This window comes from Vombatus ursinus, unplaced genomic scaffold, assembly GCF_900497805.2.
Source record: "Vombatus ursinus unplaced genomic scaffold, bare-nosed wombat genome assembly UNPS02011115.1, whole genome shotgun sequence".
Taxonomy (NCBI): domain Eukaryota; kingdom Metazoa; phylum Chordata; class Mammalia; order Diprotodontia; family Vombatidae; genus Vombatus; species Vombatus ursinus.
In genome coordinates this window covers 513-18,838 of record NW_020950893.1, presented here as the reverse complement: position 1 = coordinate 18,838, position 18,326 = coordinate 513, and the positions used below count along the sequence as shown (strand labels likewise).

General features: G+C 34.2%; 1 protein-coding gene across 2 annotated transcripts; it reads right to left on the bottom strand.

The window, feature by feature from the left end:
• On the bottom strand, positions 1-16,446 carry LOC114038464 (glutaminase kidney isoform, mitochondrial). 2 transcript variants are annotated; one of them, XM_027855723.1, is made up of 10 exons: positions 16,423-16,446; positions 14,990-15,022; positions 14,830-14,888; positions 10,316-10,382; positions 9,617-9,667; positions 4,434-4,610; positions 3,266-3,397; positions 1,196-1,288; positions 181-234; positions 51-82 (listed from the first exon to the last, which is right to left on the bottom strand). In XM_027855723.1, exons 1-9 carry the CDS (start codon positions 16,429-16,431, stop codon positions 217-219), a joined length of 639 nt encoding a protein of 212 aa, XP_027711524.1. In that variant the 5' UTR covers positions 16,432-16,446; the 3' UTR covers positions 51-82; positions 181-216. The 2 variants fall into 2 exon arrangements, with proteins under 2 accessions (XP_027711523.1, XP_027711524.1); XM_027855722.1 differs by lacking the exon at positions 181-234 and having other exon boundaries at positions 1-82.
• Between the last annotated feature and the right edge of the window lie 1,880 nt (positions 16,447-18,326).

Here is an 18,326-nt window from a genome sequence, read left to right as displayed (position 1 = left end):
AATCCAAGGGTCCAAAGGAATGCTAGTTGTTCAAGCAACATACATAACTTTATTAGTGCACTTGAGTGAAGAAAGGTCCAAGCTACAAAATGGTATTTTTCAATGAATGTTATTAGAATCCATTAGCATTCACCCACCACCACCACCACCTGATATTTTATTTCATGTAATTTAGTATACCTCTTATGGAAGGTTCTATCTTGTCTTGCATTACTCTTATGTAACTTTGTGAAACTATTCAAAAGAGAGTAACAAATAATATAACTTACGTAAAGTGCTTTGCAAACCTTACAGCATTCTATAAATGTTAGCTATTATCACTGTTATTATTCCAAGGGAGAATAACAAGTACATCATGTAACATTTATCAGATCTTTTTCTGGTTATAGAAAGCTTCAAATTTCTATGATCTAAAAATTACTATACCCATTTTACATGAAATGCAAAAGAAAACTGACAGAAAACTCCCAACACATGAGTCCAAAGACCAACCCAATATTTTTATAGGTGCAATAATGCTGAATTTGACTCTCACTGAAGCTAGCCTCAAAACAATGGGATAATGAAAACTGCAATACTTGGAACCTAACTTACTGATACAAATAAAAACACAACTTTCAACTGAGGATATTACTGGTTGAAAATGCACACATAATAAAACTTTTTTAAAATGAAAAATTTTTTAACTTACCATGACCTAGAAAACTTTCTTTCTCAACTTGGTAACCTCTACCACTAACCCTATAGCTGCTCCCTTCTTTTCTAACTTAACCACCAACATTCTAGTCAGAACAAAAGGTTCACTTCAAAGCACAACTCGCTTTTTAAACTAACAAACATTGAAAACAAAGCATATTTGTTTGCAGCACTATCAATGTCTACCTACATCTCTATAAAGAATTAATCCCAAATCTCGTATTCAATAAGTAGTGCAGAAGACAGAAATCTTATTTATCAAGAATAAATTGCTCTAGTTTTTAAAAACACAAGGAAAAACACTTATTGTGCATATATGTGAATTCAAGATAATTTCCACAAATGCTTCCAATAATTTATTTAGCCTCATTCATAGTTAATAAAAGCCTAAACTAAAAAGCTTTATTAAATACTGACATACCAATGAAAGGTACATCTCTTATTCCTTTACTATAAAACAGACTATATAGTGTAGTATAAAAATGAAGTTTTAGCTTACCCTCTGATCACCACCTTCTCTTCGAGGATCAAGTTTTTTTGCAAAGTGTCTCAAATTATCATAGTTATGGAAATTACACAAAGAAACCAGATCCTGTAAATTAAAGAGATGATATAAGAAATTAGCTTACTAATTATTAATAATTCATCATGAGTATTCCCAATACAAAATAAAATACATTTTTAAGAAAATGCAGTCAAGTTTTACTTTTATCTTTTCATCAAACCTAAATTTAACTTTTTGTGACTTCCATACCCAAGGGCAGCTAGGTGGTGCACTGCTGGCCCTGATATTAGGAGGACCTGACTACAAAACCAGACTCAGACACTTAACCCTGTTTGCCTCAGTTTCCTCATCATCTGTAAAATGAGCTGGAGAAGGAAATGGCAAACCACTCCAGTATTTTTGCCAAGAAAAACTCCAAATAGGATCCTGAAGAATTGGATATGACTGAAAAAAAACCGAATGAACAACTTCCATCCATTGGTCCTAGTTATGCCTTCTGGGACCAATCATCTGGGGCTCCTCCATATAATGGATCTTCAAACACCAGGAGAACAGTTGTATCTTCCAGGGTCTAAGTCTCTAAATTCCTTCAACAGAGTCTCTCATGACATGAATTTGAGGTCTTCCTCCACCATTATTCTATATCCTTTGTCCTTCCTAAAATGTGATTTCCCAAACTCAAACACAATCCTCTAGAAGAGGAGGCTCTGACCAAGGCAGAACATACTAGAAGGCAACACTTCCCTAGTCATTGACACTAGGTCTCTCTTAATTCAGACTGTTAAATTAATTTTCTTGGTTGCTTTATCACAGTGTTGAATCATATTGCATTTAAAGTCAACTAACCCCAATCTCCTCATTCCCTGTATCTTTTTCAAACTTCTGTTTAGCTATGCCTCACTCACCTTGTATTTGGGAAATTACTTTTATTAAGCTAAGTAAAAAATTTGAAATTTAGTTCTATTAAATTTCATTATGCATTCAGCTAAAAGCTCTAACCTGTACAGAGCTTTTTGAATCCTAATTCATCCACTGTGTTAGCCACTGCATCGAGAGTTGTGTCATCTGCATACCTGAAAAAAATACCATCTTACCACCCTTAATTTAAATCACCTATTAAAATGTTAAAATATCACATGACCAAGCAAAGATCCATGCCATGGGATACTACCTCACTGGAAACATCCTTCCAAGTTTGCATAACACTCCCAATGATTATTATTCTGTTTCTGGTCATTCAACCAGTTCTAATACCACTTAATTATATGATACTAACTATAGTATTATACTAACCTGGGATCCATGAATTTGTTTTTTTTTAATGTGGATATTTGTATCTGAATGTAATTGGTTTCCTTTGTAATCTTATGTATTTTATTCTAGTTATTTAAAACATTATCCTGAGCACTGGTCCATAGATTTCACCAGACTGCCAAAGGGGTGTATGACAGTAAAAGCTTAATAAACCCTGACTACCTCTCTCCATCTTTCCCACAAAAATAACACCAGACTTTGCCTTCCCTGGGTCTATCAGTTCAGTAACCCTGTCAAGAGGAAATTTTTTCTTGCTGAAGTCACATTGCTTCTTAGTGACCACTGCTTCCTCTTCTGGATATTCACTGATATAAAGATTTGCCCTTTAATGTTCTTTTTTGGCCAGAAATCAAAATCAAGTTCACTAGTCCCTAGCTTGCAGACTCCATTGTCTTTCCCCATCTGGAAACTGGGACAATGCTCCCTTCTCCAATTCTGTGGTATACCTCTCCTGTTCTACGTGAACTTTCCAAGATCACCAATAAGGACTCAGGAATCATATTTGCTAGTTCTTCAATGTCCTGAGATATGGCTCATGGGATCTGTCCTACTGATTCAAACTCATCCAGGTCAGTGAAATTCATTAATGGCAGCAAGATGCTCTCTTATTATCTTATTTATCTTGGGTATCAACCCTCAATGAGACATAGGCAAAAAAGCGTATTATTTTCTAACAACAACAATGACTTAATATTATTTCTTGGGGTAATGACTCTTTGGTTACAATTCTTATTAAGAAAATTTGCTTACATGACAGAAGTGAATTCCCTTAACACTATTGCCCATCTTATCCAATGGAGGAGACCAGCACATCATTCCCATAACATTAGGAACAACTAAAAGAATGCCTCCAGCAACTCCAGATTTTGCAGGAAGACCAACCTGCAAAATATTAAAGAAAAATGTCATTCAAGTTAACATGATGATAAACAGTAAGAAAAGCTAACATTTATATAACACTTTAAGGTTTGCAAATCTATTAAACTTCTGTCAGAAATAGAATTCATATCTTCCTGTCTCTAAGTCTCTAGCACTCAATCCATTATGCCACCTAGTTACCTATAATCTGACTGAAATATGTGATGATGGAATCTTTAAATGCATTAACTTCTTATAGACTACCTGTCCCTATATGCTTGTTACATGGGATACAAAAAATATAAAAAGGAGGGATATCCTATTCAAATTTACTTTCCTCTTCAAAATAACCAACAGCATAAATATTATGCCAATCTTTGTGTTTTGGGTGTTGAGACAATTAAATGGTTACTGAATAAATGACTGAGGGAAAAAAAGTAAAACAAAGGCTCGCCCCCACACACAAACAAGGCTTGAAACATAAAGGATTTTTTTAAGAAATCACATGCTCTTCAAAACTCATAAATGGAAAATATGTAAAAGAGCAGAAGGAAATAGGTTTTTAACAGGCTAACATGGAAAGAGGTTTCTCATGCTTTTAGTCCTTTCCTAGACTAATTAGTAACAGCTTTAAATTGATCTAACTTTAAAACCATTTATGTTAAGAGTTTACCAAACCAATTAAAGGATCACTTTTAAACTTAAGGAATTCTTGAAGCATTAATCACTGCAGTGTTAAACTAAACATTAACAGCTTTAAGTATGTCTCTATTTACCCTGAAAATACAAATGGACATGAAGTATTTCTATAAACTAGTGCTAGAGTTTTTTTTTTTTTCAGTCTTAGAGTTAGGAACAGTAAAGATAATGCTTAGCTGTGTTACTTACCAATTGTGTAATAAATTAACCCTGATAATAAGACTCTTTATGTATAATAAGACTCTTTATGTAGTCATTATACAGTGTAAATGCAAAGTACAAATGTTTTCAGAACATATCTTTTAAAACCAGTCCAGACTAGTTTCTTGCTAGAGAAAATTAGCATGTAGTAATTACTTACATGGAAAGCAAATTGACCTGAGAAGTCATACATGCCACAAGAATGCATCAAACTTAGTGTATTTCGAACCGCTTCAGGGCTCAGCACTCTTTCACCAGTAATTGGGCAGAAACCACCATTAGCTAATGTGGAAGCCATCACACTGGCTGATTCACAAGTCACTTCAATAGAACACAACTAAAAAAAAGAAAGAAGAATTCTGAAAATGTAAATTCTAATTTCTTACAAGACAAATTTAAAATTAACTCCTAGGTTAGGCTATCTGAATTCTTATTTTATGGACATATGACAACTCTGTTCCTGGGGGGATAACACAGTACTATTATACAGGGAGGGGAACCTGTGGCCTTGAGGCCACATGTGGCTCTCTAGGTTCCTTGGGTGCGGCCCTTTCACTGAATCCAGATTTCACAGAACAAATCCCCTTAATAAAAGGATACGTTCTGTAAAATTTGGACTCAGTCAAAGGGCGCACCCAAGGACTTAGAGGGCTACATGTGGCCTCTAGGCTGAAGGTTCCCCACCCCTGTAGGATGATATTACATAGATCTCACTTTACTAAAAAACTTTCTGATAAATGAAATGGCCTGTTATTCTAGAGCAGACTTAGCATTAGAACCCAGTTCCCAAAATGACAATATTAATGAGCCACACAAGTGAGGCTGCATAGTGTAGTGGAAGACTTGATTCAGGCATACTAGCTCTCTCATTGGTAGAAAGAGTTTCTTCACCTGGGGGTTTCCTAAACCAGTGAAATTACAGATCCACTACCCATTCCTCTCCCTCTCAGACAAGTTACTCCAAGCCTTACTTGCCTGATTGCCGAGTGCCTCATGGAGCCCATTATATCCAAATAGTCCCAGACAGACTAGACTGCCCTGTCACTCTCTTGCCAACTACACTACTACTAGATACATACATAGGTTCCTCCCCCCCAATAGTTTTGGAACCATAATCAAACAATGCTGCTATTGGTATGGGAAAGAATTTATCAATCTATTCCTCTATGGCTCTACTCACCATCACTGCAATTTTCCAAACTAAAATATACCTCCCTGGCCACTCCTTCCCAATGTTTTGCTCCCTTATTAGAACCCAGGTTCCTTGAGATCAGAGATTCTCTCCAATTTCATAAATGTATACCTCATCCTTGACACATAGTAAACATTTAATAAATGTCTTTTCATTCATTCGTTCAAGAACGAAGAACCACTTTACATTATATTGCTTAAGCAGGAATACTCAAAGTAAAGGACACATTTTTATTTCAACAACAAGGAAAATGAAACATGCCACATTTTAAAAGTTAAGACAGTGTTAGAACTAAAAAAGTTAAATTAGATGAAGAAAATATTTATTTGATTCCCACAGGTTTCATATACTAGGAACCTACCCCTTCATTGGGACAAATATTTGGCAAGATATTTGGGACAAATTTAAAAATTACATAGAATAAAAAGCACTTAATCCTCTTCCATCTGTATTCTCTCTCTTATTCCTCTACCTCTCTGACCTTTCCTCAGTTTCCTTTGCTGAATCATCATATGAAGCCACCCCTAACTGTGGGTATACTCCAAAGCTCAGTCCTGGATGCCCTCCTTTACTCTCTCTGCATTTTTGGTGACTTAATCAGACCCCATGGGTTTAAATTATTATCCCTACGCAGATGACACCCAGACCTGTATACTGGGCCCTCGGTTCTCTGCCAAGGTCTAGTTCACTAAAGGAATTACAGAAAAGACACAGGTAGGCCTACAGAATTCTGTGTCTCAGAAGGATGTTGCAGCTATCCCAATTCAAGCTACCGTTAAATTAGCACCAGCTCAGTACATCTGGCACAAATTATCTAAGTAAGGAGTGGCTTTCAACTCTGGAGTTAAGCAAAGAGTTATTTGAATGATATAAATGCAGAAAGATCTAGTAGAGCCTCAAAATTAGTAAGAAAAATGTCCAATTAACTATTGGAAATTTCAAACTAGATGTCCCAAAGGGATCTAAAACTCAGTATGTCCATAGTAAAACTCATTATTTTCTTCCACAGACCTATAGCTCTTCCAAACTTTCCTCTCTGTCTTTGTATCTCTAATGCCTTGCACAATGTCTAGTACAGAATATGTACCTGATTAAATGTTTGTTGATTTATTAATTAAACCTCCCAATTTCAGGGGAAAAATATTCAGGTTGTTGAGGAGGAGAGTGAGGGTAGCTAGACAATATGTGGGAACAAGGAGAGAGAAGGAACAGAGTAGAACAACTTTGCGGTGTGGGTTGGATGCTAGTATGTACCTAAACAAGAATATTACCTTATCAAAAATTTTTCTTAAGAAAAAAGATGCTGAACTAAAACGTTTTGTATTTAAACCCAGTTTTCACATTAGAATTTACTTGGGAAATAAGACTGAAAAAAAAAAGAGCAAGCATGTTTGGAAACTTTTCTTTTTAAATGACAAAAATATTAGAAGCCAGAGAATTCACAAAGGGATCTTCAAAAATCAAACATTTCCTATATTTGAACAGCCTCAAATATTTTGGAGTATACCGTATACAGGCAGCAGAGGACGGTATGAAACCAATGTCAGCTAATCAGGAACATGTTTACACATTAAAAAAACTCTGCTACGATCTTACTGTGTGACCTTTAGGCAAGTCACAACCTCTCTGGCCCTCAGTTAACTCAGCTAAACAACAGGAAGTTGGAATACTAAGATCCCTTTCATTTTTAGTCCTTTAGTTCATTTTTCCTCAGTAAATTCCCCTCGTAGCAAAGCCCCTTTTTAACAAAGTCCACAGCACTGAAAACAAAACAATTTTTATAAATGATATTTAGCAGAGTAAGACAGCAAAAATATCCATTTTTATTTGTTGCTTATTTTTGGCAACCCCTCCCCCACATATCCTGTTTTTGAGCACTTACTATTTTTCTGGCTGATTCCCTATCCTCAAGATAGGGAAGATTTATATTAATAGTCAGTGATTTATAACCTTTAACCCTAGTTCTTTGACTATAGCTAAGTATACATAGTATTGTATCTCCGCCTCAGTTTACACAACTGTTAAATGGCAACAAGTAATATCTATTTTATAGGACTACTGTGAGGCTTATAAGATAAAATGTACACAAAAGATTCTGCACTGTGTAAATGTCAGTTATTATTAGTATCTTAATTTGCAATTCACTCATCTTTCTAGTTTTCATTTTACAATGAATGAATGAATTTCAGTAATTTTCGGGCTACATTAAATACTTTAGACATTACTTGACCATGTGTTCTCCCAGCATAGTTAAATTAAACATTCAGACTAAAAGCAGTGGAAAGATAGTTACGCTTTCTTAAGGCCTAGGAAAAATTCCTATGGTCTCTTGAGTATAAGAAGAGGAAATGAGGAAGGTATAGTAGATAATGCTACTGATGAGGATCCTGGTAAGTAGTTTCTACTTAATCAGGTTTTATTGAATGTTAACTAGATGATATATAATTTGGTCAGCATTTTTAAAAATGAAAGAATATACACAGGCATACACAGACAACAGTAACAGTCTTATGGAAAAGGCACTCTCTGAAAAGAAAAAATATGCATCCTAGCCTTGGGTTTCCAACCCATGTAAGAATTTTCTAGCTGTAATTTTATCATCTTCCAACCTCCATCAAGGTAATCTCACTTCATTTACCTTGTAAACAAAAGCTAAGACATTAAATGAAGTCATCTCATAAGTAAAAATACTACACAGATGCAAGGAACACTAGAAAATGATGACAGCATACTCATTAAGTTGCTGTAGAGAACAAGACTATTCTGTAAAATTATGTATCTAGATGAAAAATCCAAGATGAAGCCACACTGTGAGTCCACCAAAACATCAGGTTATGTTATAGTGAATACCCCACATTATGTAAAGGAAGGGAAACTCACGGTCAAAGCTCAAAGAAATAATTATAAAAATGATTATTTAAATAGCAAGTGGAAGCAGGGCAGTCTTCTAACAAAAATTCAGAAAGTCCCCTCCCAGTTCTCCAATATCCTTTCAAGCTCTAAATCTATGATCCCATAATCTCGGAAACAAAAGAACTGTCTTTGTAAATAGCTGAGCAAGACATTCTTCCAATAGTAAACAAAGGTTCACTAATCTGGTACTCTGCTTATTTTTTTTTTTTTGTGGGTGAGAAAGAAGAGCATTCATAGGCCTGACTCCACTGCTGTTTGATGAATAATAATGAAAATCATAACAGAAAATGATAACAATTAGCATTTATACAGCACACTTTAAGGTTTGCAAAAGTGCTTTACATATAACTTTCCTCCTCACAATAACCCTGAGAGGTAGGAGCTATTAGGAAACTGAGGCAGAAAGAACTTAAGTGATTTACCCAACCTCATAAAACTAGTAAATATTTGAAGCAGGATTCTCTGACTCCCAAGTCCAGGACTCTTATTCAATGAACCACCCTAATGTAACTTTGACTTGCTCTGTTTCTGACCTCGACTGGTTTGCCCCTCTATAAGCACCCTGGTGGGCTCCTACTCCCTGGTTGGCACCCCAACGGTGCTAGGTTTAGTGTGGATGCTCACTCAGTTGGCTTGAGTTCCAATGTAGGACATAACTCCTGAGCTCGAAAAAAACCCTCTAGCCTCAGCCTCCCCTTACACGCACCTTCACACCCAGCCTTAGTTTAAAATCTAGAGATCCTAGTTTTGGTAAAGTATTTTGACACTTAATATTAAGTGCTCTTTCCTTTTCCATGAAAGTTCTATTGCTCCAATGCTTTACTTACTGTCATGCAAAGAAGTTCATAACAAGAAGATTACCCTTCAAGCGATGATTTTTTTGGCCTATGCAACATGAAACATGAAGCTGCTGCTAACTGTGCTGGAATCCCTACACTAAAGAAATTATGGGTCAAAGTACTAATTTACAACAAAGTACCAATGCTTTAACAGAAAAATTGTTTTTCCTTAGTTTTACAATTTTTAAATGCTTATTCAATTCTAAAGTACAAAAGTGTTTATTAAAAAACACTTAAAGTGCTTATTAAAAGTATTTATTAGAGACAATCTTTTCACATTTGCAATGAAAGTTAATGGAAAATTTGTATATAGACAGCTTCACAGGCAACTTTTCAGATATAAAAATATGACCCATAATACAATGACACACATTATATAGTGAAATCATAACAAATTACCTGGAAGTAGAAGTCTAATATACCAACCATGTCTGTACCTTCTGGAAAACACTAGAAAAAGAAGAGAATCAATTATGAATATGTGGACTTGAGAGAAAATTTTTTTTAAAAAGCTCAAAATAAGTCAACATAATGCTTATGTCACAGCATTCAATATCCATTTCCAGATGCTGCTTTAACATTATGATGGAAACTTTTAAAGTTATTTTCTTTTTTTTGTTTTGTTTTTTTGTTTTTGCACTGAATGTAGTGGACTTTTATTGATGGTACACAACATAGGACTCTAGGCTTCTCCTGACTACAGGGGTGCTTTAGGACAAGGATGTGAATGGGAAATGGGATCCCCAGTATAGGAACGTAGGTTAGGAATGTAGGCTCCCCAGCGGTGGAACAAGTATTACCATTTAATTTACAAAACTCTGTGGTACGGGGCTACTATAGGCATATATTACAGCAATAAGAAGGGATAATTTAGTAATCACAAATAAATGTTAAGAATGTGATATTATATCACATCTTTTTTTTTTAACTTGAAATAAAATTTTAAAACCCATTTGCATTGTTAAATGTGTTTATACCTTAAAAGCTAAGTGCTGGGTTAGTGTAATCACTCTTCAATGGTTAACAAAATAATCTATACTGAGACAACGAAGGAACATAAAAGCATAACTTGTAGTAAAAAAACAAAGACTGAAAAACCTTTTTCTCCTTTAAGTAATATCCTATTGCAAAATTCCGATCTCCACTTTCTCGTTCAGATTGAAACCTATGAAACAAAATAGAATCAGTCTGGAGAATAAAGTATGGCAATTCTGTAAAACTGTAGCATTCTAAAAGCTAAATTATATATATAAACAAAATCTCCAAAAAGAATTACAATCAAACATTTCACAGAATGTTGTATCACTAAAAATGAATTTCCAGAATTCTCCTACTGTGCCCACATTGCAATTCAGTACAGTTAATACAGACTATACTGAATCACAAAAAGATAATTCTTGAAAAGGCTATTTTCTGTACAATAACAAAGTCTTTCACCTAAGAAAGCAAGAGCATTAACAAAGCTGTTCTTAGGGTGCACTATATAAAACATTTCTATAAAATAATACTAGGTCTTTCAGGATGTTGTATAGAAGGAAATTAAAGAGTTAAGAAATGTGGAGGTTCAAGTATTGGCTCTTTCAAGTGGCTATGTGAGCTTAAGTGAGTTATCCATTCTAGACTTAGCAAAGATTCTGGTAGGGGAGGGCTCACTGTGTCCCCATGCCAGCTCCCCCATGAGACACAATAGGAAAAAGCTGAATCTTCTCTTCCCCTCCCTTAACCCCACTGCCCAGCTCCCACCAAGTGATAGTTGATACTAACTAAGTAGCCATGCTCCATTCTGATCCTCAGGAATCATTATTTCCTTTTGTAATAATACTGATCAGGGACATTACCACTGACAGTGTGCTTACCAGCTTCAATACTTCCAGTAAGGTGGTGGACCACTAGGTCCTTAGCACTTGTCTTGTCATTTTTCCTTAAGAACTCCCAGGCTTAAGACCATTGGGCCTTTGTATCTGCCCTGAATCTAAACCATCCTATATGTGTTGTGAACCCTAATTATGATGGGAGCTCTCTGAGAGTTAAAAACTGCCTTGCACTTCTATTTGTGTGCCCAGGGAAGGCTTAGCACACCTTGGCAAATAATAAGTGTTTACCAAATGTTTTTCTATTCCAGTTCATCTATTCCAGCTTCCAAGTGTCTGAACTCAAGTCATTTGTTCTACCATTTATTCTGTTTGTTTTCAGAACACGCAGAAAATAAACTACAATATGTATTATAAAAATTAGGAATTCTCCAGAAAACAGGACAATCTCATTCTAGCATGAAGCTGATTTGTTTCTTTAGTTAGAAGGAAATCTTTATAATCCAGGTATGGTAATAAGCAGAATAGAAACCATTAACTACAAAAAAAAATTCAGGTTAGTTATTAACTAAGTCATTAAATTAAATGTTTACACTACATATGCCATTAGAACTATAGTTCAGGTACTGAGACACATGAAGACTCACAACTCCATCTGTCACTGCAAATGTTTCAAAATAGCAAGTCACATCTACAAGATTTAGCAATCAAAGATAGAGATTTCCTTAAACATTTACAGAGCTGCTTTCATTGTATTTTCATAGAGCTATTTCTCCTGCTTAGCAACATTCCATTTACTCAGCTTTATTCTTATATAAATCCACATGTGGACAGAATCTGACGTCTATTTCTAATATCATAAAGGCCTAGAAAAATAACATCTTCTGTCTTTTTTCTTTACACTAAAAAACTCAATGTAAGGAAATTACATATAAATTGTATCTCAAATGCTTTATAAACTTAAAAAAAAAAAACAAAGAATTGCTATGTCTGAATGTACTGCACTGTCAATTCTAACTTTTAAGAGAATTAAGTACTGCAGGACATCGTCAACTCATATGGAAGTCACTGTAATGGAGACTCAAAAACAAGCTGCCTAAAAAAGGAAAAATTACAGCTTCCTGAATTCTAATTTTGAAATGTCTGACAGTCATGGCTTATGATGCTATGATCCAAATTCTGCAGCACTCAAATTCACCTCTTCCTTTCCATTTTTACAGTAATCATCCTAATCCAACTAAACAATCATTACTTCTAAGCCTGGACAACTTTAATAGCCAGTTTCCACTGATCTTCTAGCTCTAATCCAACAAGTATACAGATGCCAGAATAATTTTTCTTAAACATATCTTAAGATATTCTATGAATCAAAATTCTAGGATGACAAAATACATAATATTTGATGAACAGAATATTCTATGGAATGGCTAGTGTGGAGAATATGATAGGGATTCACTAAGATAAGAATCTAAGGACTTCCATACAGCAGTAAGGGCCTTTTAAGTATAAATGTGTAGTGGACTCAGTAAAGCAATTTTCTAACCAACTTCCTTCAACAGCATTTTGTGGCTCCAAAGGGAATGAGAATGGCCCAGAGTTAGGGACAGGCAGGGAAGAAACTGATGAAGGTCAAAGGGGTAAGGGGATGCCAGGGTGAGAAGAGTACATTGAGGGTTTTGTTGTTGTTTTTTGTTTTTTAATACTGGATATTCCCATCTCTCCCAAACTGGAAATACAGGGACCATTCTCAGGCTAGATCCTATTACTCAATGGTATGGGAGATCTAATCTGTTCCATTTCCAAGCTGGAGTAGTTTACCCCTCCTCCTTAAGCAACCTGATCACCCCCCATTCCTGTGGGCTCACCATACAGACACTGAACTTGGTGTAATAAATACCCTATGGTCACCTCACTATAGCTCAGAGTTCCCAGTGGCCTCCACCTACTTTGGTGTCTGGGATTATAGTTATTTGCCACCATGCTTGGATGCCAGAAAAGGGAAGACAGACAGGGTGTTCAAAGCAACCAATTCCAAATAAGCTATACAGATTCCTAAACCTGGAGGAGTGAAGGGTGTGGCAAAAAAAAAAAAAAAAATGACAAAGTCAGAGTAGGCAATTTCAGAGCTCAATGTTATAAGTAGATAGCCACAATATGAACTGAAAAAGAATTCTGATTTAAGCGAGATGCTTAAACACAATCTATTCTGCACACAGCATAGTTTTTTCTTTCCCTCAGAATTGTTGTATAGCTTTCCCTACAAGTCCAGAGTGAAAAAAGAGGTGAGGAAGGCCTTGTACATTACATGTAATCAATAAATATATACTGAATTAGTCGACGAATGAACAAAGAATCTATCTTCATTATGGAAGAGGAGAACCAAGGGTTCCACTAGACTCATGAATCAGAGAGGTTTACATGTGATTATGATGATAATAATAATAATAATAATTATAGTAATAGCAGTAATGTTAACAGAAGCTGCAATAGCAGCAGCAGTTAATATTGATATGTTGGTATATATTAGCATATTATTTATATAGTACTTTAATTTTTTTTTTTTCGCTTTTTGGTGAGGCAATCACCCAGGGTCGCACAGTTAGTAAACGTCAAGTGTCTGAGGCCGGATTTGAACCCAGGAGAAAACAACTTTTAATGAAGACTTTTGAGATTTCAAGAAACTTCCCTTGTCTGCTTATTTTGCCCTTTGAGTGTTCCTCCAGAGTTGGAACAGCATAAATCTAGAAAACCTTAAAAGGAGCTATTTACTTTAGGGATGAAAGGGTAGGGGAAATGTTAAGACAGTTAGTTTAACAGAAATATAAGACAAAAAAGATACTCCCCAATACATAAGTATTCAAAAGATATGAGCAAACAGGTCTCAAGATTAATTCTAAACTATTAACAACCATATAAAAAATGATCCAAATCAATAATAAGAGAAATGCAAATCAATACAATCCTGAGGTTATCACTTCACATCCAGCAAAATGGTAAAGATGACAAAAGATGGGAATAATTCAATGTTGGAGGGGTTGTGAATTCATTGTTAGTAGAGCTGTGAACTGATATAACTAGTCCAGAACTTTGGAGCCAGACATTCTACTCCAAGGCATATAACCCCAGGGAGGTCACTGACAAGAAGAACAGCTCAATATACACCACAATATTTACAGCAGCACATTCCATGGTAGCAAAGACTTAGAAACAAAGTAGATGCCCATCAATTGGGGGAAGGCTAAACAAATGGTACTACAAGAATAGAATGGAATATTATTGTGCTGTAAGAAATAATGAACATGATGAATATGGAAAAGCAAGAAAGACTTACATGAACTGATGAAAGTGAAGTAAGCAAAGTCAGGAAAACAATATACACAATGACTACAATAAAATAAGGGTTTAGTCTACTGATGCTTTTTGCTTTAAACCACTTATGAAAGAAATCATATGGAAACAAAGGATTCCATCTTGTTGGATAAAAGCATGCAGTAAAAGCATCACTAATTTGAAATCTGTGGTAAACAGCATTCATCCTGGAGTTTACCTTTGCCAGTTTTATGATTAAAATGTTCCCTAAAAATATTAATACTTTAAGGAAAGTCAATAGATTAGCCAACCTATTTAAGGAAAAATGTTTTCAAGTGCTTCGATGAGGCTAACGCATTAGTCTAGTTTCAAATTCTGAATATTCATATAAAAGTACATTTTAAAATATTGTAGTAATTTAAACTAACATTTCCCTTCCCATCCCACATAAAAACTCCCCTACACTGAGTAAATCCAATAGGAGAGACTCACGTGGCATTACTGAATCCAACATATTCATTACCAGCCATCTTATTCAAAAATTGCATCACCTATAAAATAAAATTTTAAATTTTTAAAAAGCTTTAATATAATGAAATGATCAGAAGGAAAAATACTGAAGATGACAAGGTGAGAAATATAGTTCACTTACATAGTCAAATTTTTCAGCATTATTAACTCCTTGCTGCAAAGAAAAAAACGAGAGATAAGAAAGTGTTAACATGTTAATTACTATAAACTTTGAAACTACATACAAATATCCAGTACTTTAAAATTTCTACCATTATAACTGGTACATTAGTACTTTTAAATTTAAGAAAATACTATTCAAATAATTTAGTATTTAGATAAACTCTGCTTTTACTACATATAAATTCTTTCATCAAACACCTGTATATCGAGAATGAATTTGGAGGAGGAAGGGAATGCTTTATTTTAAGTATTTTAAAAATCCCAACACAATCATATAGAAGCTAACTATATAAGTGTAAAAAAATTCTTCTGATTTTGTCCCATTAGCACATTTTGCTCCTAGTTCAGGTTTGCTAGGATCAGTGCTGTCAATTTACTTAATATCAAAGACTTAAAATAAAGTTTTACCCTTAGCACAGGAACAATCACATTTTAATTATTATTTTCAATAACTAGTCTTAATCAGTGCTAGAGTTAGAAGAGTAAGTTATTTTTTCATAGCTGACTAGGATTTTATTGTTATAGTTTTCTTCAAAAAAAATCTAGGTATGTAAACTACTGGTGTAGAGTGAAGTCTACACTTATCATTTACTACACCAATACCTTTGGCTACCAGTTTTATTCCAGAGTCCATTCTGTAGAAGACTGGCTACAACAAAATGTGGCATTGAACCAAGTTCAGTTTATGAAAGATGTATTGTTTCATCTTTCTAATTCTAACATTTGAGTTACTGCAAATTTAAACAGAAAAACCCTACTAAGCTTACTTTGTTTTCAAGTAACCAAATGGTTTCATTTTACCTCAGAGAAGTTTACAAAGCAGTAAGTTGTAGATCTGAAATCAAACGTATTAATTGGTGATATGCACCACAACAGAAACAATACATCTTTAAATTTTTTTTAAAAAAGTTTAGTATAAAATAATGCAACTACTTTATATAACATAAGTCATATCCTAAAAAAGTCATATTTTTATCATAAAGGGAAGGACAACATATCAATATTTTACTTGGTGAAAATGCATAAAGCCAGGTTTCATTTCCCACTCTACTATGGATTGGGGTGTTTGCTGATAATCTGTGAATTCCCATGTAACTAAAACTTCTCCACAAGAAAATGAGCATGTGCAGTCGCACACATACGATCACTAGCTGTAAGGAACATCATACACTGTTGTATCAAAAATGAGCCCTAATCAAACTTAAAAAGTATAAAATAAAGGCAACTAAGCAATAACCATATTGTAGTCATATCTAACTGTTTTCCCTACAAAGCCTCCATCATGAAACATTTCATCAAAATGTTTTGTTTCTAAAATATAGCAGAAAATACAAAATGTAGAAATGTAACTTCCCAGCTGTTCAATGAAAAATAATTAAAAGAAGAAATTACCAACTTCATTGAACTGTGTTGCAGTTGTCAAAATATTCCATAGATCCTAATGCTGTAAAATATGTAACAACATTTAAACCACAAAAACCTTTTCAACCTTTTAAAAAAAACAAAGAACATCTCTTTCGGAAAGGTACGTCAGCATTAGTTATGGGATGTAATATGGAGAATTACTTGATTATACATTTAGTAAAATAAAGCAAGTTACACTTTGGTTCTGTTTAGTTCTATATGAGTATAAATTTTTGATGTCTGGTTTTATTTTGGTCCTTTAGTCATTATTTAAAATGACAAACATAAAAATTTCTTAAACTCCAACTAGGCAGATGCCTGGGTTAAGTAATAGATCAGCAAATCAAGGAAAAAAAATTTCATTTTGCTTCTACTGAACATTTAAGAAACTGTACGAGTTAATAAACAAATGTCTTTCTTGCATAGTATCTCATTTATGTAAAATGTGTTAAGAAAGTCATAACTGAAATTCACATCCTGTTATGTATAATGGAGAAAAATAAGACATTTAAACGGCTTTGGACTTAGTATCTTGACCACAAATTCCATATTTTGATTTGAAATTATTATAAATAACATTTAAATGTTAAATCATGGAAAGTCTCATCTATCATTAAAATTAAATGCTACCTATATTTTCCCAATAATAACTTATAAATACTCATTTTGGGCAATTTTCCCCATTTAAATTGTAACAGATTGGCAAAACTGAAGCTTAAGTTTTGGATGTCTTTTTTTTTTTTTTGGAGAAGGAGGCAGGGGTGGTTAACTTTCTTATGTTTCAGATTAAATTTTGTACACTTTAGGAAAATATACATGCAGGTTTCATCCTAACATATGTGTTCATGTAGATACACATGTATATGTATATATAAACATATATACACAAATAAAAATATATTGTTACATTTACCATATGCATGCTGATGTGTATATATCATATAGACTATGTACATGCTTTTATGTATGCATATATATATTTCCACACACAATCATTCCTTTATTAGAGATATATACACATAAACATGAAAAAAGTTTCTAAATAAATACAAAGTATATTTATACAGTAAGCATTATGTCTAAAACAACAAATGGGATCCCTACAATATATGTATCTAGATCAACTCTAAATTTCCTCATCTCTGATAACCTGAAAAACTACACTGGCTAGAAATTTTTATTGTCCTATAGGAATCTGATATTAATTAAAAATAAGAGTTTAGTATTAGTCATTTAGCTCTACTTTTTAAAAAAAATGTCAATGTTTTTATGGAAGAGGTATTAATACATGTGCATTTTTTACAGTACTCTTGAAAAAGATGCTACTTTAAATTTATGAAGTCTTGAGTAAATGATTCTTTTTTGTTTTGTTTTGTTTTTGGTTAGGCAATGGGGTTAAGTGACTAGCTCAGAGTCACACAGCTAGTGAGTATCATGTATCTGAGGCCAGATTTGAACTCGGGTCCTCTTGAATACAGGCCCAGTGCTCTATCCACTGTGGCCACCTAGCTGTCTGAATAAGTGATTCTTAATTGTGTACACGGAAGTTTAAGTACTTGAGGAAAAAGTGAAATGAACAAAAGAAACTCAAAAAAACTAACCAACTTCCTAATTAACTTCTCAAGCAGTGTTTAAAATATAGAGTACCCAAAATGCTTTCTGCAGTTCACACAAAATTGGCATACACTCTCATCTTAACCTCAAACACATAGTAGTACCACGTTATCCAGATTCACACCTCTAGCAATATAACTATCAACTACAAATAGACAGTGCAGCATAGCATAATGTCACTGGACATGTAGTCAGTCAGAAGACTTGAGTTTGAGATTTTCCCCTGCCTTTCACTAGCCACGTAATAGCTTTCTGAATCCCACTTTCCTCACCCATAA